The sequence below is a fragment of the Coregonus lavaretus genome (assembly GCF_964263955.1).
Source record: "Coregonus lavaretus genome assembly, contig: HAP1_SCAFFOLD_2545, whole genome shotgun sequence".
Classification (NCBI taxonomy): Eukaryota; Metazoa; Chordata; class Actinopteri; order Salmoniformes; family Salmonidae; genus Coregonus; species Coregonus lavaretus.
Genome location: NW_028163865.1, coordinates 49,690 through 74,748, shown reverse-complemented (window position 1 = coordinate 74,748; position 25,059 = coordinate 49,690). Strand labels below are relative to the sequence as shown.

Below are 25,059 nucleotides of genomic sequence, written 5' to 3'. Positions count from 1 at the left end.
GTTGTAGACCAGACTGTTGTAGACCTCCAGACTGTTGTAGACCTCCAGACTGTTGTAGACCTCCAGACTGTTGTAGACCTCCAGACAGTTGTAGACCTCCAGACTGTTGTAGACCTCCAGACTGTTGTAGACCTCCAGACTGTTGTAGACCTCCAGACTGTTGTAGACCTCTAGACTGTTGTAGACCTCCAGACTGTTGTAGACCAGACTGTTGTAGACCTCCAGACTGTTGTAGACCTCCAGACTGTTATAGACCTCCAGACTGTTGTAGACCTCCAGACTGTTGTAGACCTCCAGACTGTTGTAGACCTCCAGACTGTTGTAGACCAGACTGTTGTAGACCTCCAGACTGTTGTAGACCTCCAGACTGTTGTAGACCTCTAGACTGTTGTAGACCTCCAGACTGTTGTAGACCAGACTGTTGTAGACCTCCAGACTGTTGTAGACCTCCAGACTGTTGTAGACCTCCAGACTGTTGTAGACCTCCAGACTGTTGTAGACCTCCAGACTGTTGTAGACCTCCAGACTGTTGTAGACCTCCAGACTGTTGTAGACCTCCAGACTGTTGTAGACCAGACTGTTGTAGACCTCCAGATTGTTGTAGACCAGACTGTTGTAGACCTCCAGACTGTTGTAGACCTCCAGACTGTTGTAGACCTCCAGACTGTTGTAGACCAGACTGTTGTAGACCTCCAGACTGTTGTAGACCTCCAGACTGTTGTAGACCTCCAGACTGTTGTAGACCTCCAGACTGTTGTAGACCTCCAGACTGTTGTAGACCTCCAGACTGTTGTAGACCAGACTGTTGTAGACCTCCAGACTGTTGTAGACCTCCAGACTGTTGTAGACCAGACTGTTGTAGACCTCCAGACGTAGACCTCCAGACTGTTGTAGACCTCCAGACTGTTGTAGACCTCCAGACTGTTGTAGACCTCCAGACTGTTGTAGACCAGACTGTTGTAGACCTCCAGACTGTTGTAGACCTCCAGACTGTTGTAGACCTCCAGACTGTTGTAGACCAGACTGTTGTAGACCTCCAGATTGTTGTAGACCAGACTGTTGTAGACCTCCAGACTGTTGTAGACCTCCAGACTGTTGTAGACCTCCAGACTGTTGTAGACCAGACTGTTGTAGACCTCCAGACTGTTGTAGACCTCCAGACTGTTGTAGACCTCCAGACTGTTGTAGACCTCCAGACTGTTGTAGACCTCCAGACTGTTGTAGACCAGACTGTTGTAGACCTCCAGACTGTTGTAGACCTCCAGACTGTTGTAGATCTCCAGACTGTTGTAGACCTCCAGACTGTTGTAGACCTCCAGACTGTTGTAGACCTCCAGACTGTTGAAGACCTCCAGACTGTTGTAGACCAGACTGTTGTAGACCTCTAGACTGTTGTAGACCTCCAGACTGTTGTAGACCAGACTGTTGTAGACCTCCAGACTGTTGTAGACCTCCAGACTGTTGTAGACCTCCAGACTGTTGTAGACCTCCAGACTGTTGTAGACCTCCAAAATGTTGTAGACCTCTAGACTGTTGTAGACCTCCAGACTGTTGTAGACCTCCAGACTGTTGTAGACCTCCAGACTGTTGTAGACCAGACTGTTGTAGACCTCCAGATTGTTGTAGACCAGACTGTTGTAGACCTCCAGACTGTTGTAGACCTCCAGACTGTTGTAGACCTCCAGACTGTTGTAGACCAGACTGTTGTAGACCTCCAGACTGTTGTAGACCTCCAGACTGTTGTAGACCTCCAGACTGTTGTAGACCTCCAGACTGTTGTAGACCAGACTGTTGTAGACCTCCAGACTGTTGTAGACCTCCAGACTGTTGTAGACCTCCAGACTGTTGTAGACCTCCAGACTGTTGTAGACCTCCAGACTGTTGTAGACCTCCAGACTGTTGTAGACCAGACTGTTGTAGACCTCTAGACTGTTGTAGACCTCCAGACTGTTGTAGACCAGACTGTTGTAGACCTCCAGACTGTTGTAGACCTCCAGACTGTTGTAGACCTCCAGACTGTTGTAGACCTCCAGACTGTTGTAGACCTCCAGACTGTTGTAGACCTCCAGACGTAGACCTCCAGACTGTTGTAGACCTCCAGACTGTTGTAGACCTCCAGACTGTTGTAGACCTCCAGACTGTTGTAGACCAGACTGTTGTAGACCTCCAGACTGTTGTAGACCTCCAGACTGTTGTAGACCTCCAGACTGTTGTAGACCTCCAGATTGTTGTAGACCAGACTGTTGTAGACCTCCAGACTGTTGTAGACCTCCAGACTGTTGTAGACCTCCAGACTGTTGTAGACCTCCAGACTGTTGTAGACCTCCAGACTGTTGTAGACCTCCAGACTGTTGTAGACCTCCAGACTGTTGTAGACCTCCAGATTGTTGTAGACCAGACTGTTGTAGACCTCCAGACTGTTGTAGACCTCCAGACTGTTGTAGACCTCCAGACTGTTGTAGACCAGACTGTTGTAGACCTCCAGACTGTTGTAGACCTCCAGACTGTTGTAGACCTCCAGACTGTTGTAGACCTCCAGACTGTTGTAGACCTCCAGACTGTTGTAGACCAGACTGTTGTAGACCTCCAGACTGTTGTAGACCTCCAGACTGTTGTAGACCTCCAGACTGTTGTAGACCTCCAGACTGTTGTAGACCTCCAGACTGTTGTAGACCAGACTGTTGTAGACCTCTAGACTGTTGTAGACCTCTAGACTGTTGTAGACCTCCAGACTGTTGTAGACCTCCAGACTGTTGTAGACCTCCAGACTGTTGTAGACCAGACTGTTGTAGACCTCTAGACTGTTGTAGACCTCCAGACTGTTGTAGACCTCCAGACTGTTGTAGACCTCCAGACTGTTATAGACCTCCAGACTGTTGTAGACCTCCAGACTGTTGTAGACCTCCAGACGTAGACCTCCAGACTGTTGTAGACCTCCAGACTGTTGTAGACCTCCAGACTGTTGTAGACCAGACTGTTGTAGACCTCCAGACTGTTGTAGACCTCCAGACTGTTGTAGACCAGACTGTTGTAGACCTCCAGACTGTTGTAGACCTCCAGACTGTTGTAGACCTCCAGACTGTTGTAGACCTCCAGATTGTTGTAGACCAGACTGTTGTAGACCTCCAGACTGTTGTAGACCTCCAGACTGTTGTAGACCTCCAGACTGTTGTAGACCTCCAGACTGTTGTAGACCTCCAGACTGTTGTAGACCTCCAGACTGTTGTAGACCTCCAGACTGTTGTAGACCTCCAGACTGTTGTAGACCTCCAGACTGTTGTAGACCTCCAGACTGTTGTAGACCTCCAGACTGTTGTAGACCTCCAGACTGTTGTAGACCAGACTGTTGTAGACCTCCAGACTGTTGTAGACCTCCAGACTGTTGTAGACCTCCAGATTGTTGTAGACCTCCAGACTGTTGTAGACCTCCAGACTGTTGTAGACCTCCAGACTGTTGTAGACCTCCAGACTGTTGTAGACCTCCAGACTGTTGTAGACCAGACTGTTGTAGACCTCCAGACTGTTGTAGACCTCCAGACTGTTGTAGACCTCCAGACTGTTGTAGACCAGACTGTTGTAGACCTCCAGACTGTTGTAGACCTCCAGACTGTTGTAGACCTCCAGACTGTTGTAGACCAGACTGTTGTAGACCTCCAGACTGTTGTAGACCTCCAGACTGTTGTAGACCTCCAGACTGTTGTAGACCTCCAGACTGTTGTAGACCAGACTGTTGTAGACCTCCAGACTGTTGTAGACCAGACTGTTGTAGACCTCCAGACTGTTGTAGACCTCCAGACTGTTGTAGACCAGACTGTTGTAGACCTCCAGACTGTTGTAGACCTCCAGACTGTTGTAGACCAGACTGTTGTAGACCTCCAGACTGTTGTAGACCTCCAGACTGTTGTAGACCTCCAGACTGTTGTAGATCTCCAGACTGTTGTAGACCAGACTGTTGTAGACCTCCAGACTGTTGTAGACCTCCAGACTGTTGTAGACCTCCAGACTGTTGTAGACCTCCAGACTGTTGTAGACCTCCAGACTGTTGTAGACCTCCAGATTGTTGTAGACCTCCAGACTGTTGTAGACCTCCAGACTGTTGTAGACCTCCAGACTGTTGTAGACCTCCAGACTGTTGTAGACCTCCAGACTGTTGTAGACCAGACTGTTGTAGACCTCCAGACTGTTGTAGACCTCCAGACTGTTGTAGACCTCCAGACTGTTGTAGACCTCCAGACTGTTGTAGACCAGACTGTTGTAGACCTCCAGACTGTTGTAGACCTCCAGACTGTTGTAGACCTCCAGACTGTTGTAGACCTCCAGACTGTTGTAGACCTCCAGACTGTTGTAGACCAGACTGTTGTAGACCTCCAGACTGTTGTAGACCAGACTGTCTACAGAACACAAACTGTTGAGACTCCTTCGGTACACAACCGTCTCTTATCTACCATCATTAAAGTGTGCGTAGTTTGTTATGACACACACCGTTCACCTTACACACACACACACACACACACACACACACACACACACACACACACACACACACACACATACACACACACACACACACACACACACACACACACACACACACACACACACACACACACACACACACACACACATCGTTCACCTTACACACACACACACACACCGTTCACCTTACACACACACACACCGTTCACCTTACACACACACACACACACACACACACACACACACACACACACACACACACACACACATCGTTCACCTTACACACACACACACACACACACACACACACACACACCGTTCACCTTACACACACACACACACACCGTTCACCTTACACACACACACACACACACACACACCGTTCACCTTACACACACACACACACACACACACACCGTTCACCTTACACACACACACACACACACACCGTTCACCTTACACACACACACACACACACACACACACACACACACACACACACACACATCGTTCACCTTACACACACACACACATTGTTCACCTTACACACACACACACCATCTTTTGTCCGACTGGACCACTCCTCCTGTCCTGTGATAAGGTTGGGAAAACATTGTGAAACTGATAACTCGTAGCCTGGTTTCTGGTTCCTGGCCAACATTGTTATTCAAGAAGCCTACCCTATCTGGCCCTGTCTCTAACCCTGTCCCTGGGTCCAGCCCTGTCTCTAACCCTGTCCCTGGGTCCAGCTCTGTCTCTAACCCTGTCCCTGGGTCCAGCTCTGTCTCTAACCCTGTCCCTAGGTCCAGCCCTGCCCCACTCCCAGCCCTGTCTCTAACCCTGTCCCTGGGTCCAGCCCTGTCTCTAACCCTGTCCCTGGGTCCAGCCCTGCCCCTCTCCTAGCCCTGTCTCTAACCCTGTCCCTGGGTCCAGCCCTGCCCCTCTCCTAGCCCTGTCTCTAACCCTGTCCCTGGGTCCAGCCCTGCCCCTCTCCTAGCCCTGTCTCTAACCCTGTCCCTGGGTCCAGCCCTGCCCCTCTCCTAGCCCTGTCCCTGGGTCCAGCCCTGCCCCTCTCCTAGCCCTGTCTCTAACCCTGTCCCTGGGTCCAGCCCTGCCCCTCTCCTAGCCCTGTCCCTGGGTCCAGCCCTGCCCCTCTCCTAGCCCTGTCTCTAACCCTGTCCCTGGGACCAGCCCTGTCTCTAACCCTGTCCCTGGGCCCAGCCCTACCCCACTCCTAGCCCTCTCTAACCCTGTCCTTGGGTCCAGCCCCGCCCCTCTCCTTGCCCTCACCCTCGCCTTGCTCCACCCTTCCCATGATTCTCAGTCTCTATAAGACTAGCCGTCCAGCAGCGACAGTTTCCTGTTCTCTCTGACTCTCCTCTCCTCCATCTCTCTATCCACCTGTTTCTCTGTCTGTCTGTCTGTGGATCTCTGAGTGACAGCCATCATGTTCGTTGCTCCACCTGGCTACCAGCCCGTCTACAACCCTGTGAGTAGCATGTCTCCTTGTCTAGTGCATATAGATATTATAGATATTGTCTGGATCTACCATTCTGCAGGGTTGGGGTCATTTCCATTTCAATTCCAGTCAATTCAGGAAGTACACTGAAATTCCAATTTCAATTCTCTTCAATGCTTGGAATTTGGTTTACTTTCTGAATTGACTGAACCCCAACCATTGGCTGTCTGTATGTAACAACCGTCTTCATTTATTTGTTTTCACATTTTTACTCTACCTACTTCAAAAAATTTGCAGACTGCCTTGCATCTATACTTGTGTATAGTTGTTGAATTGTTATCACTGTGTGTTGTGTGCAGTGTATCCCCTATGTGGGGCCGATCTACGGCGGGCTGAGATCAGGGATGTCTATTTACATCCAGGGAGTCATCCCCCACAAGATCACCAGGTGAGACTCACAGCCTCTGAGGATTGGAAGAATGTTACACATATCAGATTGTAACGTTTGAAGGGCGACAACAAGGGAATTTTGTTTACACGTTCTTAAATTGTGGGATCTGTATCAACAATGATGTGCTGGACACAAAATGATATTGTTCTTCGCCTTATTGTTTTAATGCGAATTAGCGTTTGATGGATTACAAACAAAAAAAAAACTAGTATTGCATCATTGCTTGGTGGGTTGAGTATTCCAAAACAACCAGGTGCCCTTGGAGAGGAATAGTTCCAGACATCCTAACCACTAATAGGTGGTCAGTCCAAGTCCAGGCGCTCTTGTGGGTTTGAAAGTTTAAAAGCCTTTAATGTGTGGGCTAAGTCACTCTTAAAATGCACCAGCACGTAACGGCTAACGCCTTCATCAACGTGTCGGATACAATGTGATGGAGAAACAATTATATAGCCACAACACACCTGAGTCAGGTGATCACAGGTAATTATAGAGCATTGACACACCTGTGTCTGGTGATCACATGTAATTATATAGCCTTGACACACCTGTGTCTGGTGATCACAGGTAATTATATAGCCTTGACACACCTGTGTCTGGTGATTACAGGTAATTATATAGCCTTGACACACCTGTGTCAGGTGATCACAGGTTCTTCATATATTGGCCACTATGGGCCGGCATAATAACAACACAGTATATCTTAAGCAAAAAAAGAACAGAAAATGAACTATTTACAATGCATACACAGGAAAAATACATTTTACACTAGGCAGATGGTGGAATATTGGACGTTGTCATTAAATAACCCACAGAGTGTAGTTACTTGTCTGGCTCTAGTAGGTTATCAGATGATGACAACTGAAAACTAAACTCTCTCATTCCAGCTATGCTCTGAACAAAAATAGAAACGCAACATGTAAAGTGTTGGTCCCATGTTTCATGAGCTGAAATAAAACATCCTAGAAATCTTCCATACGCACAAAAAAGTGTATTTCTTTCAGATTTTGTGAACAAATGTGTTTACATCCCTGTTAGTGAGCATTTCTCCTTTGCCAAGGTAATCCATCCACCTGACAGGTGTAGCATATCAAGAAGCTGATTAAACAGCATGATCATTACACAGGTGCACCTTGTGCTGGGGACAATAAAAGGCCTCTCTACAATGTGCAGTTTTGTCACACAACACAATGCCACAGATGTCTCACGTTTTGAGGGAGTGTGCAATTGGCATGCTGACTGCAGGAATGTCCACCAGAGCTGTTGCCAGAGAAATGAATGTTTATTTCTCAACCATAAGCTGCCTCCAATGTCGTTTTAGAGAATTTGGCAGTACGTCCAACCAGCCTCACAAACGCAGACCACGTGTAACCACGCCAGCCCAGGACCTGGTCTGAGACCAGCCACCCGGACAACGAATGAAACTCTGGGTTTGCACAACCGAAGAACTTTGGCACAAAGTGTCAGAAACTGTCTCAGGGAAGTTCATCTGCGTGCTCGTAGTCCTCACCAGGTTCTTGACCTGACTGCAGTTCAGAGTCATAACCGACTTCAGTGGGCAAATGCTTACCTTTTGCTGACCACTGGCACGCTGGAGAAGTGTGCTCTTCATGGATGAATCCCGGTTTCAACTGTACCGGGCAGATGGCAGACAGCTTGTATGGCGTCGTGTGGGCGAGCGGTTTGCTGATGTCAACGTTGTGAACAGAGTGCCCCATGGTGGTGGTGGGGTTATGGTATGGGCAGGCATAAGCTACGGACAACGAACACAATTGCATTTTATCGATGGCAATTTGAATGCACAGAGATACCGTGACGAGATCCTGAGGCCCATTGTCGTGCCATTCATCCGCCGCCATCACCTCATGTTTCAGCATGATAATGCACGGCCCCATGTCGAAAGGATCTGTACACAATTCCTGCAAGCTGAAAATGTCCCGGCTTGCATACTCACCAGACATGTCACCCATTGAGCATGTTTGGGATGCTCTGGATTGACGTGTACGACAGCGTGTTCCAGTTCCAGCCAATATCCAGGAACTTCACACAGCCATTGAAGAGGAGTGGGACAACATTCCACAGGCCACAATCAACAGCCTGATCAACTCTATGTGAAGGAGATGTGTCACACTGCATGAGGCAAATGGTGGTCACACCAGATACTGACTGGCTTTCTGATCCACGCCCCTACCTTTTTTTTTTAAAGGTATCTGTGACCAACAGATGCATATATATATTCCCAGTCATGTGAAATCCATAGACTAGAGCCTAATGAATTTATTTCAGTTGACTGCTTTCCTTACATTATATTTTTGTTTATGATGCAAATCTGCTGCAGTGGGGGGAGTGCTCCACCCCTCTTCCTCCTGAGTGTACAAAGTGTCTAGTTACAATGACTAATGTACGTTGAAAGAACATTCTCTGCCTCTCAGCCTGCTGACTATGTTATAACAAGGAGGTTTACCCTTGTGCTATCAGAGAGAGGGCAGGGCACAGGCACACACACACACACACACACAGGCACACACACACATACACACACACACACACACACAGGCACACCTTTATCAGAAGTGCATCCCTCCTCTGTGTATTTTTCAGACAACAGTCAGTCCTATCAGTTATGTTAGAACACAATGAGACCTTAACAGTAAGAGCCCTTGGTGTGGTATATAAAGGGTCATTCCAGGAAAAGAGTGCCTTTTGTGTCCCTTTTGATATGTTCAGTAGAAATTGTGCACCAACATTGAATTTTAACAGCCTGTTTATTATTAAATTAAGTGCTCTTTAATATACACCACACGGAGGAGTCAGTAAATCTGATTTTTAATATGAATAAAGGCTTGCTAATGTGCCAAAGTTCTGCATTTTGCCATGTCCCTCCGTCAACCCCATGTCACTTCTAGGAAGATTTTAATCCCAACATTTCTCCAAGTTTCACCATCATTGAAAAGCCCTAGTTATTTTGTTGCTTTGACATTTATATAATGTGATTAGTGCTTTATTTGTGTCTGTCCCTCAATCATGTTACGTGAACTGAACTCTCATTTTAACAGCGTGAAAGTATTCCTTAATTATTATTATTTTTAAATCATCATAGTTCTACTCTTTTTGGCAATTTTTCTGGTGTTTTGTGGTGGAAAACTGAGCGGAAAGAGCATAACACGTCATCCCTGTTACTCATAGATAGACAGGCTAGAAATGTATTAGCAATGTTAGTTTTTTTGTGAAGCTTGCATTCAATTGCCACTTCCTGTTGCACACAACAAGATTCCATTCCCCCTGTCACAAGGGGATTTATGGCTGATTTAAGATGAAGTCATCAACCCTGATACGGTCAATCCTGTTATGGTCAACCCTGTTACTTTATTTGGCACTTAATGTTAACCTGTACGGGATCGGTGACCCTTATACGGGAGGGTTGTTGCTCAATATGCAATATGTGACTAGAATGGTGTTGTAAACAACAGCCAACTTTCCGGGACATAGACATGTCTTATAAGGGCAGAAAGCTTACATTCTTGTTAATATAACTGCAGTGTCCAATTTACAGAAGCTATTACAGCTAAAAAAAAAATACCATGCACCTCTGAAGGTAAATAATGTACTTACATTCAGTAATCTTGCTCTGATTTGTCATCCTGAGGGTCCCAGAGATAAAATGTAGTGTAGTTTTGTTTGAGAAATCAATTTTTATATTCAAATGTAGGAACTGGGTTCTACAGTTTGACCTCTGACTCCACACCCACCCCGCCCGGGCCACCTAGGTGTGTGAGGGTTAGTGTCTTTTCTGTAGGGAAGCTAATGATCCGTCATTTATGACATTCCTGGGAGTGTGCAAACTTAAATTTTGTATTACCATAGCATTTTTGTATGTTCTCTATAGTTATTGACTTGAAAACCAATTCAGCACATTTGGGAAAACTCCTGGCAGATTTGATACAAAATGTTGTGTAGTGATGTAAATCTTCACTGGTCAGTCTGAAACTTTGCACACACACTGCTGCCATCTGGTGGACAACATTTAAATTACATCTAGAATCCCCCATCACTGTCTGGCCTTTCTCTTGCATTTCAAAGATCATGCAACCATTTTTTTAATAGAATACGCATGTTTTTTTGTTTGTATTATCTTTTACCAGATCGAATGTGTTATTCTCCTACAAAAATTTCACATTTCCACAAACTTCAAAGTGTGTCCTTTCAAATGATATCAATAATATGCATATCCTTGCTTCAGGTCCTGAGCTACAGGCAGTCATTTTAGGCGAAAATTGAAAAAAAAGGGTCCGATCCATGTAACGTAACCAGGAAAAACTTTAGGCCTTAATTAAAACGCTCTGGAGTTTTGTCTGGTCAGCTCTAATGGTTAGGAAAAACTCAAGACCTGTGTTACCGGTGTTACCTGTTTCCGATCTGTTCATTCTATGTCCTCTCTAGGTTCCACATTAATCTGCAGTGTGGGGAATTTGAGGGCAGTGACATCGGCTTTCACTTCAGCCCTCGCTTCAAAGGCTGGGACAAGGTGGTGTTCAACAGCTGCCAGGAAGGGGAATGGGGTTCAGAGGAGAAGACCCACAACATGCCTTTTAGCAAGGGAGACGCCTTCGAGATGGTCATCATCATCAACCAGGAGGGTTACCAGGTCAGATATAGATACTATATAGATATAGATATAGTAATATATACTGTATAGATACTGTGTAGATATAGTAATAGATATAGATGTAGCTATAGATTCTGTATAGATATAGATACTGTATGGATATAGATAAAGATACTGTATAGATATAGTTATAGACTGTATCGATATAGATATAGAGACTGTATAGATATACAGTGGGGGAAAAAAGTATTTAGTCAGCCACCAATTGTGCAAGTTCTCCCACTTAAAAAGATAAGAGAGGCCTGTAATTTTCATCATAGGTACACGTCAACTATGACAGACAAATTGAGGAAAAAAAATCCAGAAAATCACATTGTAGGATTTTTAATGAATTTATTTGCAAATTATGGTGGAAAATAAGTATTTGGTCACCTACAAACAAGCAAGATTTCTGTCTCTCACAGACCTGTAACTTCTTCTTTAAGAGGCTCCTCTGTCCTCCACTCGTTACCTGTATTTATGGCACCTGTTTGAACTTGTTATCAGTATAAAAGACACCTGTCCACAACCTCACAGTCACACTCCAAACTCCACTATGGCCAAGACCAAAAAAAAAAAAACTCAACTCACATGTGACAGACGTGACAGAGTCTGGAGACGCCGTGGAGAACGTTCTGCTGCCTGCAACATCCTCCAGCATGACCGGTTTGGCGGGTTCCTCCTAATGCAACACTATGCTAGACCTCATGTGCCTGGAGTGTGTCAGCAGTTCCTGCAAGAGGAAGACATTGATGCTATGGACCGCCTGTTCCCCAGACCTGAATCCAATTGAGCACATCTGGGACATCATGTCTCGCTCCATCCACCAACGCCACGTTGCACCACAGACTGTCCAGGAGTTGGCGGATGCTTTAGTCCAGGTCTGGGAGGAGATCCCTCAGGAGACCATCCGCCACCTCATCAGGAGCATGCCCAGGCGTTGTAGGGAGGTCATACAGGCACGTGGAGGCCACACACACTACTGAGCCTCATTTTGACTTGTTTTAAGGACATTACATCAAAGTTGGATCAGCCTGTAGTGTTGTTTTCCACTTTAATTTTGAGGGTGACTCCAAATCCAGACCTCCATGGGTTGATACATTTGATTTCCATTGATAATTTGTGTGTGATTTTGTTGTCAGCACATTCAACTATGTAAAGAAAAAAGTATTTAATGAGATTATTTCGTTCAATCAGATCTAGGATGTGTTGTTTAAGTGTTCCCTTTATTTTTTTGAGCAGTGTAGTAATAGACTGTATCGATATAGATTGTGTATGGATATAGATACTGTATAGATATAGATACTGTATAGAGGTAGATACTGTATAGATATAGATACTGTATAGAGGTAGATATACAGTACCAGTCAAATGTTTTAGAACACCTACTCATTCAAGGGTTTTTCTATATTTTTTACTATTTTCTACATTGTAGAATAATAGTGAAGACATCAAAACTATAAAATAACACATATGGAATCATGTAGTAACCAAAAAAGTGTTAAACACAAATAGCCACCCTTTGCCTTGATGACAGCTTTGCATACTCTTGGCATTCTTTCAACCAGCTTCACCTGGAATGCTTTTCCAACAGTCTTGAAGGAGTTCCCACATATGCTGAGCACTTGTTGGCTGCTTTTCCTTCACTCTGCCGTCCGACTCATCCCAAACCATCTCAATTGGGTTGAGGTCAGGGGATTGTGGAGGCCAGGTCATCTGATGCAGCACTCCATCACTCTCCTTCTTGGTAAAATAGCCCTTACACAGCCTGGAGGTGTGTTGGGTCATTGTCCTGTTGAAAAACAAATGATAGTCCCACTAAGCCCAAACCAGATGGGATGGCGTATCGCTGCAGAATGCTGTGGTAGCATGCTGGTTAAGTGTGAATTTAATTATAAATAAATCACAGACTGTGTCACCAGCAAAGCACCCCCAAACCATAACACCTCCTCCTCCATGCTTTACGGTGGGAACTACACATGTGGAAATCATCCGTTCACCCACACTGCATCTCACAAAGACACGGCAGTTGGAACCAAAAATCTCAAATTTGGACTCATCAGACCAAAGGACAAATTTCCACCGGTCTAATGTCCATTGCTCGTGTTTCTTGGCCCAAGCAGGTCTCTTCTTCTTATTGGTGTCCTTTAGTAGTGGTTTCTTTGCAGCAATTCGACCATGGAGGCCAGTTGATGTTGAGATGTGTCTGTGACTTGAACTCTGTGAAGCATTTATTTGGGCTGCAATTTCTGAGGCTGGTAACTCTAATGAACTTATCCTCTGCAGCAGAGGTAACTCTGGGTCTTCCATTCCTGTGGCGGTCCTCATGAGAGCCAGTTTCATCATAGCGCTTGATGGTTTTTGCAACTGCACTTGAAGAAACTTTCAAAGTTCTTGAAATGTTCCGTATTGACTGACCTTCATGTCTTAAAGTAATGATGGACTGTCGTTTCTCTTTGCTTATTTGAGCTGTTCTTGCCATAATATGGACTTGGTCTTTTACCAAATAGGGCTATCTTCTGTATACCCCCCCTACCTTGTCACAACACAACTGATTGGCTCAAACGCATTAAGAAGGAAAGAAATTCCATAAATTAACTTTTAACAAGGCACACCTGTTAATTGAAATGCATTCCAGGTGACTACCTCATGAAGCTGGTTGAGAGAATGCTAAGAGTGGGCAAAGGGTGGCTATTTGAAGAATCTCAAATATAAAATATATTTTGATTTGTTTAACACTTTCTTGGTTACTACATGATTCCATATGTGTTATTTCATAGTTTTGATGTCTTCACTATTATTCTACAATGTAGAAAATAGTAAAAATAAAGAAAAACCCTTGACTGAGTAGGAGTTCTAAAACTTTTGACCGGTAGTGAGCAACTATGCTGTGTAGTTATATATACAGGGAACTGCCAACATAGTGGAAACACTTGAGTAAGTGAGATTTTACAAAGTATATTGAAAGCAGGTTCCTGTGTTAATTAAGCAATTAACATCCCATCATGCCTAGGGTCTTGGATAAACATGCTGGGCAGGCCATTATTTTGGCTACCATGGCTATGCCCCCATAGGATTACAATGCCCCCATCCACAGGGCACGAGTGGTCACTGAATGGTTTGATGAGTAGGAAAATGAAGTGAACCTTATGCCATGGCTGTCTCAGTCGCCAGATCTCAACCCAATTGAACTCTTTTGGGAGATTCTGGAGCAGTACCTGAGACAGCATTTTCCACCACCATCAACAAAACACCAAATGAAGGAATTTCTTGAGGAAGAATGGTGTCGCATCCCTCCAATAGAGGTGTGGTGGCCCAACTCCCTATTGAGTTGTGTATGGGTTAGGGTTAGTCCATAGTTGTGTATGATCAAATGAGCTGATGTGTTTTTCTGTCGTAGGTGACAGTGAACGGGCGAGACTTTCATATGTTCATGCATCGTATTCCAGTTGAAAGAGTCAATGCCCTGCAGATAGGAGGTGACGTTTCCATCCAGACCATCAACGTCATCGGGGTGAGACTGGGGCAGGGGGGCAGGGAGCAGGGGGGCGGGAGGGTAGGGGCAGGGGGCAGGGGCAGGGAGCAGGGGAGCAGGGGGGCAGGGGGGGTATGAGTAGGAGCAGGGGCAGGGAGCAGTATTTTAACCCGCTTCAGGGTAGAAGTTGCCTTCTGTTGCCCACAAATCTAGGGTCAGCATACCCTTCCCAAATCCTACAGGGAAGATAATTGCTCCATCATCTGTCATTTGTATGTTAATTAATTTGTTCAAAGCTTCGGGCAGCAGTTGCAACCAAAACATGGGATGAGAGAACGGGAGAGAATTTAAAAAAGAAAATAATACATTTCTCAATAGTCTTTGCTTTTGCCCTTCTGTGTGCCAGGACACACACCACACACACACCACATATACACCACACATACACCACACACACACCACACACACACCACACACACACACCACACACACACCACACATACACCACACACACACACACACACACACACAAGAGGACAGATGTAGCTGTGTATCTGGAATAAGCTGTGTATTCTTCAGGGAGGAGGAGGAATGGGAGGTGGATATCCTACAGGTGGAATGGGAGGAGGCAACATGGCGGTAAGTATATATATATACACACTGTACATTTATCAAACCCACTATCTACCAACTGACCATACAGGACCACTGGAGGGCTTAGCACTGTATGTGTGACGTAACTGTACACAGAGATATATATATATACTCATGAGTCTGTGTCTTAGTGTGTCATAAACTCTGGATAACATTTGGTGTGTTTCCCACCATCAACAGGGAGGATATCCTGCTAGCGGATACCCAGGTGATCAAATGGGGGTAAGTTGGTACCACACTTGGTTACCTGTGTCTGTGTCATCCAATACCATTACATATATATATATTTCTATGTCTGTCAATGCTTATCAGGGAGGATACCCCCAGGGTGGAGGGTACCCCCAGGGTGGAGGGTACCCCCAGGGTGGAGGGAACCCCCAGGGTGGAGGATACCCAGGTGGCATGGGGGTAAGTCTGTTCTGTTCTCTAATACTTCACTCTGTCTCACCCACAGGGTGGGGGTCAGTACACTATCACCTGTGTGGTTGTAACAGTGGGAGGTGGTATGGGGTCAGTACCGTCACCTGTTGTAACAGTGGGAGGTGGTATGGGGTCAGTACCGTCACCTGTTGTAACAGTGGGAGGTGGTATGGGGTCAGTACCGTCACCTCTTGTAACAGTGGGAGGTGGTATGGGGTCAGTACCGTCACCTGTTGTAACAGTGGGAGGTGGTATGGGGTCAGTACTGTCACCTGTTGTAACAGTGGGTCTTTATACTGGATGGTGGATAGTTCTATATCAGTTAGTAAATAAATGACTTAACATGACACGTATGACTGACAGCTGTTTACTGGTGTGATGTGTGTGTGTTTGGTGTGTGATGTGTTTGGTGTGTGTGTGATGTGTTTGGTGTGTGTGATGTGTTTGGTGTGTGTGATGTGTTTGGTGTGTGTGTGTGTGACGTGTTTGGTGTGTGTGACGTGTTTGGTGTGTGTGATGTGTTTGGTGTGTGTGTGTGTGATGTGTTTGGTGTGTGTGTGACGTGTTTGGTGTGTGTGTGTGTGACGTGTTTGGTGTGTGTGTGTGTGACGTGTTTGGTGTGTGTGATGTGTTTGGTGTGTGTGTGTGTGTGTGACGTGTTTGGTGTGTGTGATGTGTTTGGTGTGTGTGTGTGTGTGTGTGTGTGTGTGTGTGTGTGTGTGTGTGTGTGTGTGTGTGTGTGATGTGTTTGGTGTGTGTGTGTGTGTGTGTGTGTGTGTGTGTGTGTGTGTGTGTGTGATGTGTTTGGTGTGTGTGTGTGGTGTGTGTGTGTGTGTGTGATGTGTTTGGTGTGTGTGTGTGTGTGTGTGTGTGTGTGTGTGTGTGTGTGTGTGTGTGTGTGTGTGTGTGTGTGTGTGTGTGTGTGTGTGTGTGTGTGTGTGTGTGTGTGTGTGACGTGTTTGGTGTGTGTGTGGTCAGGGACAGGGATGTTACCCTGGTGGAGCTGGAGGAAACCTGCCGGTCATGGATGGACAACCAATATACAACCCTGTAAGTAACATCTCTGTGAGTCAGGATGGATTTGTTTTGTCCTAAGTATACATATATACAGTATACACTACATTCTGTCAGTGAACTGACTCCTGTCCTGTGTGTCTCAGCCTGTCCCGTACTCCAGCATGATTCCAGGAGGGATGTGTCTTAAGAAGACCATCGTCATCAGAGGCATGGTGCCTCTAGGAGCTAACAGGTCTGTAGTACGCTATCCCCTATCCCCTAACCCCTAACCCCTAACCCCTATCCCCTAACCCCTAACCCCTAACCCCTATCCCCTAACCCCTAACCCCTAACCCCTATCCCCTAACCCCTATCCCCTAACCCCTAACCCCTATCCCCTAACCACTAACCCCTATCCCCTATCCCCTATCCCCTAACCCCTAACCCCTAACCCCTATCCCCTATCCCCTATCCCCTAACCCCTATCCCCTATCCCCTAACCCCTAACCCCTAACCCATCAGAGGCATGGTGCCTCTAGGAGCTAACAGGTCTGTAGTACGCTAACCTCTAACCCCTAACCCCTAACCCTTAACCCCTAACCCCTAACCCCTATCCCCTAACCCCTAACCCCTAACCCCTAACCCCTATCCCCCTAACCCCTATCCCCTAACACCTAACCCCTATCCCCCTAACCCCTATCCCCTAACCCCTAACCCCTATCCCCCTAACCCCTATCCCCCTAACCCCTATCCCCTATCCCCTAACCCCTATCCCCTAACCCCTAACCCCTATCCCCTAACCCCTAACCCCTATCCCCCTAACCCCTATCCCCTAACCCCTATCCCCTAACCCCTATCCCTTATCCCCTATCCCCTATCCCCTAACCCCTATCACCTAACCCCTAACCCCTAACCCCTAACCCCTATCCCCTATCCCCTATCCCCTATCCCCTAACCCCTAACCCCTAACCCCTAACCCCTATCCCCTAACCCCTATCCCCTAACCCATCAGAGGCATGGTGCCTCTAGGAGCTAACAGGTCTGTAGTACCCCTAACCCCTAACCCCTATCCCCTAACCCCTATCCCCTAACCCCTAACCCCTAACCCCTATCCCCTAACCCCTATCCCCTATCCCCTAACCCATCAGAGGCATGGTGCCTCTAGAAGCTAACAGGGTTATAGTACGCTAACCCCTATCCCCTAACCCCTAACCCCTATCCCCTAACCCCTATCCCCTAACCCCTATCCCCTAACCCCTAACCCATCAGAGGCATGTTGGTTCTAGGACACGCAGGTCACCCGTGATACAAGTCAGTATTCAATGTCTATCCATGTCTGATGATGTCAGGAGATTACATGGAAACCGGCCACTAGGATCAACAGTGAGTCTGCCTCTGATTCCAACTGTCGCATGTTCAAATCCAGCGATTGAAAGTTGTTATTGATATTTTTGTTTTAAGCCTATCCCAAACCTTCACACCTTACCTTAACCATTCGGAGTTAATGCCTAACCATAAGAATTCAGAGTTAATGCTTAAACTTAACCCTAACCTTAACCATTCGGAGTTAATGCCTAAACGTAACCTTAAACACTTCGAAATTTGACATTTGGAACAACTTCGAAATTTGACATTTGAGAAACATGGATGAACGTCTAATTCTGAAGTGAGACTGTGAGAGCTAGTAGAGGAGCTACCAGGTCTGTGGGTCCTCAGCCCGGTCTCAGCTCGGTCTCAGCCCTTCCCCCAGCTATAGAAATATTGCTGTTGTATTATGCCTGTGTATTTTACTGCATGTGGGAGTGTAGACTATATGTTTACCGGTGGGCCTGTTCTGTTGTGTTGCAGGTTCTCTATAAACTTTATGGTGGGCGGCTCACGGGACATAGCGTTCCACATGAACCCTCGTCTACAGGAGAGAGAGGTGGTGAGAAACAGTATGATTGGTGGGAGCTGGGGCATGGAGGAGAGAGAGATCAGCATCAACCCCTTCCAGGCGGGACAGTACTTTGACGTGAGTACACAAAGCCATGGAACTCACTTTGTCAAGGTTCACAGGCATGAGAGCTATGGACATATAATTGATGTTGTCAAAGATGACAACATTCTGACTCGTTCCTTAGTTACTCCACTCTCTCTTTTCCTCTGTTCTCAGGTTGCATGCTTATTCATTGCCCCTTTGGCTATCTGTGTCAAGCTAGTTTTTTCCCTCTGTCTCTCAGATGTCTATCCGTTGTGGGAACCAGCGGTTCAAGGTGTTTGTGAACGGGCAGCACATGTGTGACTTCTTCCACCGCTTCCAGAACTACAGCCAGATAGACACCCTGGAGCTGGAGGGAGACGTGCAGATCTCATACGTACACTTCTGAGCTAACACACACACAATACTACACACACACACACACACACACACACACAATACTACAGACACACACACACACACTCTGGATGTTCCACCATGATTCAACATTGTACCTCTGTAAGCAGGTTGTTATTAGATGTTAATTTGATCCTAAGAGAGAGAATCAAAGTAATCAAACTACTTTAATAAAAATAAATATCATACCCAAAACCTGGTACTCCTAATTTCATGTAGCACATTGCGGTAATAGAACATAGAGAAATATAATCACCACAGTGGTGTAAGGAATGCACTATACACATTTATTTCTTACAAAATAAGTATACAAATCTGTTTTAAAATCAACAATGAGTATGTTTACTACTAATGCACATTAATAATTAGATATTAAACTGATTATGGCAGTAGGCTGAGTATGGAAATAGTAATGTAAACAACTTTACTCTGCTTATCTTAAATCGGCGTGAGGTCATAATGGAAGTAAACACTCGCCAATTAAAACACCTGAGCAACTGTTCAAATTATTAGGAAACATGTAAACAGCTTTAATTGCCGTTCCAGTGGTGTATTTGATCAGCTCCGGGTTGCGCTAGCTTCCCTCTAACGCACGAGTGAAGTGAGTTCGGAAAAAACGGTTTTCACATAAAACTTTATATGTCCGAACTCAGAATCAAATAGTCTTCGCAAAAATAGCATAGTCACTGTGGTAGAACGTTTATTTTGATTGCCGATTTTTTTTTTGCATTTATCAAAAGCCTGATTTCAGATGTGTCCATGTAAACAGGATGATTTGGGGAAATCGTTCTTCTTGCAACGCATGTGAAGATTTTAAACAAACTATTATATTAACCTGACTATCCACTATGCATGTAATCACATGTAACCGTGCTGTCATCATCATCGTAACACACTCTTCATCTCCCAATCAGATACATGGAAACCAATGAGCATCATTTAAACAAATCAGACCAATGGAAACCAATGAGCATCATTTTTAAACCAATCTGATAAATGGAAACCAAAGATTATCATTTAAACAAAACCAATCAGATCACAGAATACTGGCTCTCTGGAAGAAAGGCACTTTGTTCCAGCTGTATGAGATGCTAATGGTTGGTTTATACTTTGTTTATCGACGTGTCTGTAGACAATTAGAATGTGGCAAGTATCGCTGGTCAAAACTACATTTAATTTATACTCATGCCGACTTTTGGGTAGTGTCCTTGTAGCACAAGGATAATTTTTTTTTAAACTTTGACCCCGTCGCAGCATCCGTTTTCATGGGTACATGGGATGGGTTGTGCGCAGGCTACGTCTCGAGCAACTGGAGCTACATAACCATGACAACGAATTTCACCTGTCAATAAAATACGTGATTGACAGTTAGCCAGCTAACGTTAGCATACAGGATATGATACATAATATACATCTAATATTAGGGATGACCATATTTTTGTAGAGCAGCTGTTAAGCTCAGTTATGGAGCCCCTGTGGCTCTTCGCCATTGAGAGGGAAGACTACAAAGATGCAAAAAAAAAAGAAGAACATTCCTGGTTAGAAATGGCAGCTTAACTCAGCCCATAAATAAACTGACATTAGCCGAGCTAGCTAGCTAGCCTAGCTGATTCTAGACTAGTTTATCGATGAGAAATCAAACAAACAATTAATTCAAATGAACAAATGTTTTAATCAAATGTATTGCTTTAGCCATTCATATCCAAGGGCGAAGGTGCATAAAGATGGCGGCCCCCCTGTACTTACCACAGATGCCTCATTTGCTAAGTATTGTACATTGCTCTCCGTTACTCTTTTTTTGTATGGTGATTAGCAAAATATACATGAATAAAACAAAAAAGTAGATTGTGCTGATTTATAGGTACTTTGAACAATGTCACGCTCCGTAGTTTACAAACGATGACATAATAATATCTGAATTCCTCCATCTTTATGCACCTTCAACATTGACTACTTTCAGCCAAAAATGTGCAGAAGAGGTTCGCCGCAGCTTAAAATATACAGGAGGGTCAAGGAGGACAAAAATAAACCACGCAGTGGGGAAAACCAGAAGCCGAAATGGCCCTATTTCACCTTAAAGGGATAATCCACCCAAAACCACTAATTACTATGATTTTCATTTTATTTTGTTCATTTTAGCAGACGCTCTTATCCAGAGCAACTTTTTTTTATTTTTTTCAAACTGGCCCCCCATGGGATTCGAACCCACAACCCTGGCGTTGCAAACGCCATGCTCTACCAACTGAGCTACATCCCTGCCGGCCATTCCCTCCCCTACCCTGGACGACGCTGGGCCAATTGTGCGCCGCCCCATGGGTCTCCCGGTCGCGGCCGGCTACGACAGAGCCTGGATTCGAACCAGGATCTCTAGTGGCACAGCTAGCACTGCGATGCAGTGCCTTAGACCACTGCGCCAGTGTTAAATAACACTAATATGTGAAAACTTATATTTTTTTGTGAATAAATGTTTCATTTTGTTGTTATATAAAAGGCGTGAGCTGGCGCACGCCCAGAGAAAATTATTTAGTGTAGAGGTGCTAACTAACGGCGAATAAACTGTAACCCTGAAGAAGGCGAAACAGTGATGCCGAAACGTAGCTGTCTTACCTAATAAATGACTGGGAGTTTATATACAGAGACTCTCTTTATTTTACTTTTATAGCTTTCATTTTGTTGTTATAACAACGTTGGTAGCAAAAGTGACATAGTAATCAAATAAGTGACATAGTAATCAAATAAGTGACATAGGAAAGCAATCAAATAAGTAACAATGTAAATATATAACATACTAATAAAAGGACCAAATAAACAAGAGGCAGATCAAAGAAAATATGATATATATGAAAATAAGATGTAAAAAAATTTGCTTATAGGGATACAGTGAGTGGAATAAGTTCAGTTCAGTTGCAGCATAGAATCATATGATTATATATATATATATATATATACTTTAGAAGTGGAGTAAGGTGACATAACTACTGCACTGGTAAACAAAAGTGATTTCAGTGTGTACGGAACATGAATAAATGGTAAGTGTGTGGTAGGGTTCAGCTGTTGGGTTAGAGGCTGGCTTTGAGACAGGTGGTTCGAGACTTGATGTTGACCCTCACTGCAGCGGATTCCTCTCCCCTGTGGGCCGCCGCCGCCTCCACCCTTCACAATCGGAGGTCCCTTGCAGGTAACGGGGTGACCTGAATCTGGACCACCTCATCCATGGCATACCGGTTTGCAGGGTTCTTCCGAATGGCTCCTATACACAAATAAAATAACATTGAGTTACATTTGAATCACACATGGTTTTAGGAATTGACTTAAAATTAGAGAAAACAAGTGTAACACATTTAATAATATCAAAACTTACTGTGAAGAAACAAATCCCTGAAACAGGCCTTATCCCCTGCCCCAGTCCAGGTTGTCGCAATGGCAAGGCGGTTTGACAGAATGCAAGGTAACATCCGCCACACTGTCGACTTCAGGTCCTTGGCACCCATTACAGTCAGAAACCTAAGCTACAAAAATGCAAGAAGTATTAGAAATGATATACTATGTTAACATACAGTGCGTTCGGAAAGTATTCAGACCCCTTCACTTTTTTCACATTTTGTTACGTTACAGTCTTATTCTAAAATTGATTGAATTAATTGTTTTCCTCATCAATCTACACACAATACCCCATAATGACAAAGTGAAAACATTTACATATGTATTCTGACCCTTTGCTATGAGACTCGAAATTGAGCTTAGGTTCATCCCATTTCCATTGATCATCCATGATATGTTTCTATAACTGTGGTAAATTCAATTGATTGGACATGATTTGGAAAGGCACACACCTGTCTATATAAGGTCCCACAGTTGACAGTGCATGTCAGAAGATAAACCAAGCCATGAGGTCGAAGGAATTGTCCGTAGAGCTCCGAGACAGGATTGTGTCGAGGCACAGATCTGAGGAAGGGTACCAAAACATTTCTGCAGCATTGAAGGTCCCCAAGAACACAGTGGCCTCCATCATTCTTAAATGGAAGAAGTTTGGAACCACCAAGACTCTTCCTAGAGCTGGCCGCCCGGCCAAACTGAGCAATCATGGGAGAAGGGCCTTGGTCAGGGAGGTGATCAAGGACCCAATGGTCACTGACAGAGCTCCAGGGTTCCTCTGTGGAGATGGGAGAACCTTCCAGAAGGACAACCATCTCTGCAGCACTCCACCAATCAGGCCTTTATGGTAGAGTGGCCAGACGGAAGCCACTCCTCAGTAAAAGGCACATGACAGCCCGCTTGGAGTTTGCCAAAAGGCACCTAAAGGACTCTCAGACCATGAAAAACAAGATTCTCTGGTCTGATGAAACCAAGATTGAACTCTTTGGCCTAAATGCCAAGCGTCATGTCTGGAGGAAACCAGGAACCGCTCATCACCTGGCCAAAACCATCCCACCATGCTGTGGGGATGTTTTTCAGCGGCAGGGAGACTAGTCAGGATCGAGGGAAAGATGAACGGAGTAAAGTACAGAGAGATCCTTGATGAAAACCTGCTCAGAACCTGCTCAGGACCTCAGACTGGGACGAAGGTTCACCTTCCAACAGGACAACGAACCTAAGCACACAGCCAAGACAACGCAGGAGTGGCTTCGGGACAAGTCTCTGAATGTGAGCCCGGACTTGAACCTGATCGAACATCTCTGGAGAGACCTGAAAATAGCTGTGCAGCGACGCTCCCCATCCAACCTGACAGAGCTTGAGAGGATCTGCAGAGAAGAATGGGAGAAACTCCCCAAATGCAGGTGTGCCAAGCTTGTAGCGTCATACCCAAGTAGACTTGAGGCTGTAATCGCTGCCAAAGGTGCTTCAACAATGTACTGAGTAAAGGGTCTGAATACTTATGTAAAGGGCTTTTTTTTCTCCTCTGAATGTAGCTTCATATAACGTTAGTCAATGTTGTTAACTAGCAAACCATCTAACATTAGCAAGCTAGCTAGCTAAGTAACTTGTCTAGCAAGGACCTAATCAGATAGCAAACTAGCCAACTTAACAGCATTTATCATCATTTAGCTAGCTAGCAAACGGCCAAGTTCATGTTTCTAGCTAGCTAGCTAACTAGCTAACGTTAGCGAGCTAGCCAGCCATGTAACGTTAACTAGCTAGGCTAGCTAGCTAACTTGCGTTGTTGTCCTCGTTAACGTTACACAAGTAAAACTACTATCAAATGAAGGAAAGCAGTAACGTTACTTACTTGAGCAAACAATCTTTGCATTATAATCATGAACAGATGAGAAAAGTAAAAATGAGAAAAAATTTCAAATGCGTTGATTTGAAAAATAAATAAAAACTAAATAATTAGTTAAGCTATCTTGCTAACAAGGTGTATTGTCTCCCACGAATGATCCACTGGCACAGTATTGTCTTTCCATGCGTGATTCAAAATCCACTGAGTGTACAAAACATTAAGGACACCTGCTCTTTCCATGACATAGACTGACCAGGTGAATCCAGGTGAAAGCTATGATCCCTTATTGATGTCACTTGCTAAATCCACTTCAATCAGTGTAGATGAAGGGGAGGAGACAGGTTAAAGAAGGATTTTTACGCCTTGAGACATGGATTGTGTATGTGTGCCATTCAGAGGGTGAATTGGCAACACAAAATATTTAAGTGCCTTTGAAAGGGGGATGGTAGTAGGTGCCAGGTGCACCAGTTTGTATCAAGAACATCAACGCTGCTGGGTTTTTCACGCTCAACAGCTTCCCGTGTGTATCAAGAATGGTCCACCACCCAAAGGACATCCAGCCAACTTGACACAGCTGTGGGTAGGGCTGTGACGGTCATTACATTTTGTCAGCCGGTGATTGTCAAGCAAATAACTGCTGGTCTCACGATAATTGACCGTTAATTCGCATAAACACATTTAGCATCTCCTGGCTTCCAAGCATAGCCTACAAGCCACTGATGCAGACCTTTGGAACATCTACATTTCTAATAACTCCATGTAATATAGCCTACACAGTCACAGTAAATCCATTATTTATTTAAGTCAGAAACATGATTTGAAAATTGAAATCATTGAATTGATTGAAGAAACATGATATGAAAAAATGTCAGAAGAACAGAATAGCAT

At 45.0% G+C, this 25,059-nt stretch overlaps 1 protein-coding gene across 1 annotated transcript; it reads left to right on the top strand.

Annotated features, from left to right (window-relative positions):
* The first annotated feature begins 5,862 nt into the window (after positions 1–5,862).
* Positions 5,863–19,116, top strand: LOC311117700 (galectin-4-like). Its single transcript, XM_084192627.1, has 11 exons — positions 5,863–5,965; positions 6,295–6,383; positions 10,824–11,028; positions 14,429–14,542; positions 15,083–15,142; positions 15,338–15,379; positions 15,470–15,565; positions 16,556–16,627; positions 16,738–16,826; positions 18,422–18,587; positions 18,796–19,116. The coding sequence occupies exons 1-11, from the start codon at positions 5,924–5,926 to the stop codon at positions 18,940–18,942; spliced, it is 1,122 nt and encodes a 373-aa protein (XP_084048753.1). The 5' UTR covers positions 5,863–5,923; the 3' UTR covers positions 18,943–19,116.
* Positions 19,117–25,059: the final 5,943 nt, after the last annotated feature.

Coding starts and splice junctions, on each gene's coding strand:
- LOC311117700 (XM_084192627.1), top strand. CDS start 5,924: ATGTTCGTTGCTCCACCTGGCTACCAGCCCGTCTACAACCCT. Junction 14,543..15,082: donor AGACCATCAACGTCATCGGG/GTGAGACTGGGG, acceptor TGTATTCTTCAG/GGAGGAGGAGGAATGGGAGG. Junction 15,380..15,469: donor ACCCAGGTGATCAAATGGGG/GTAAGTTGGTAC, acceptor AATGCTTATCAG/GGAGGATACCCCCAGGGTGG.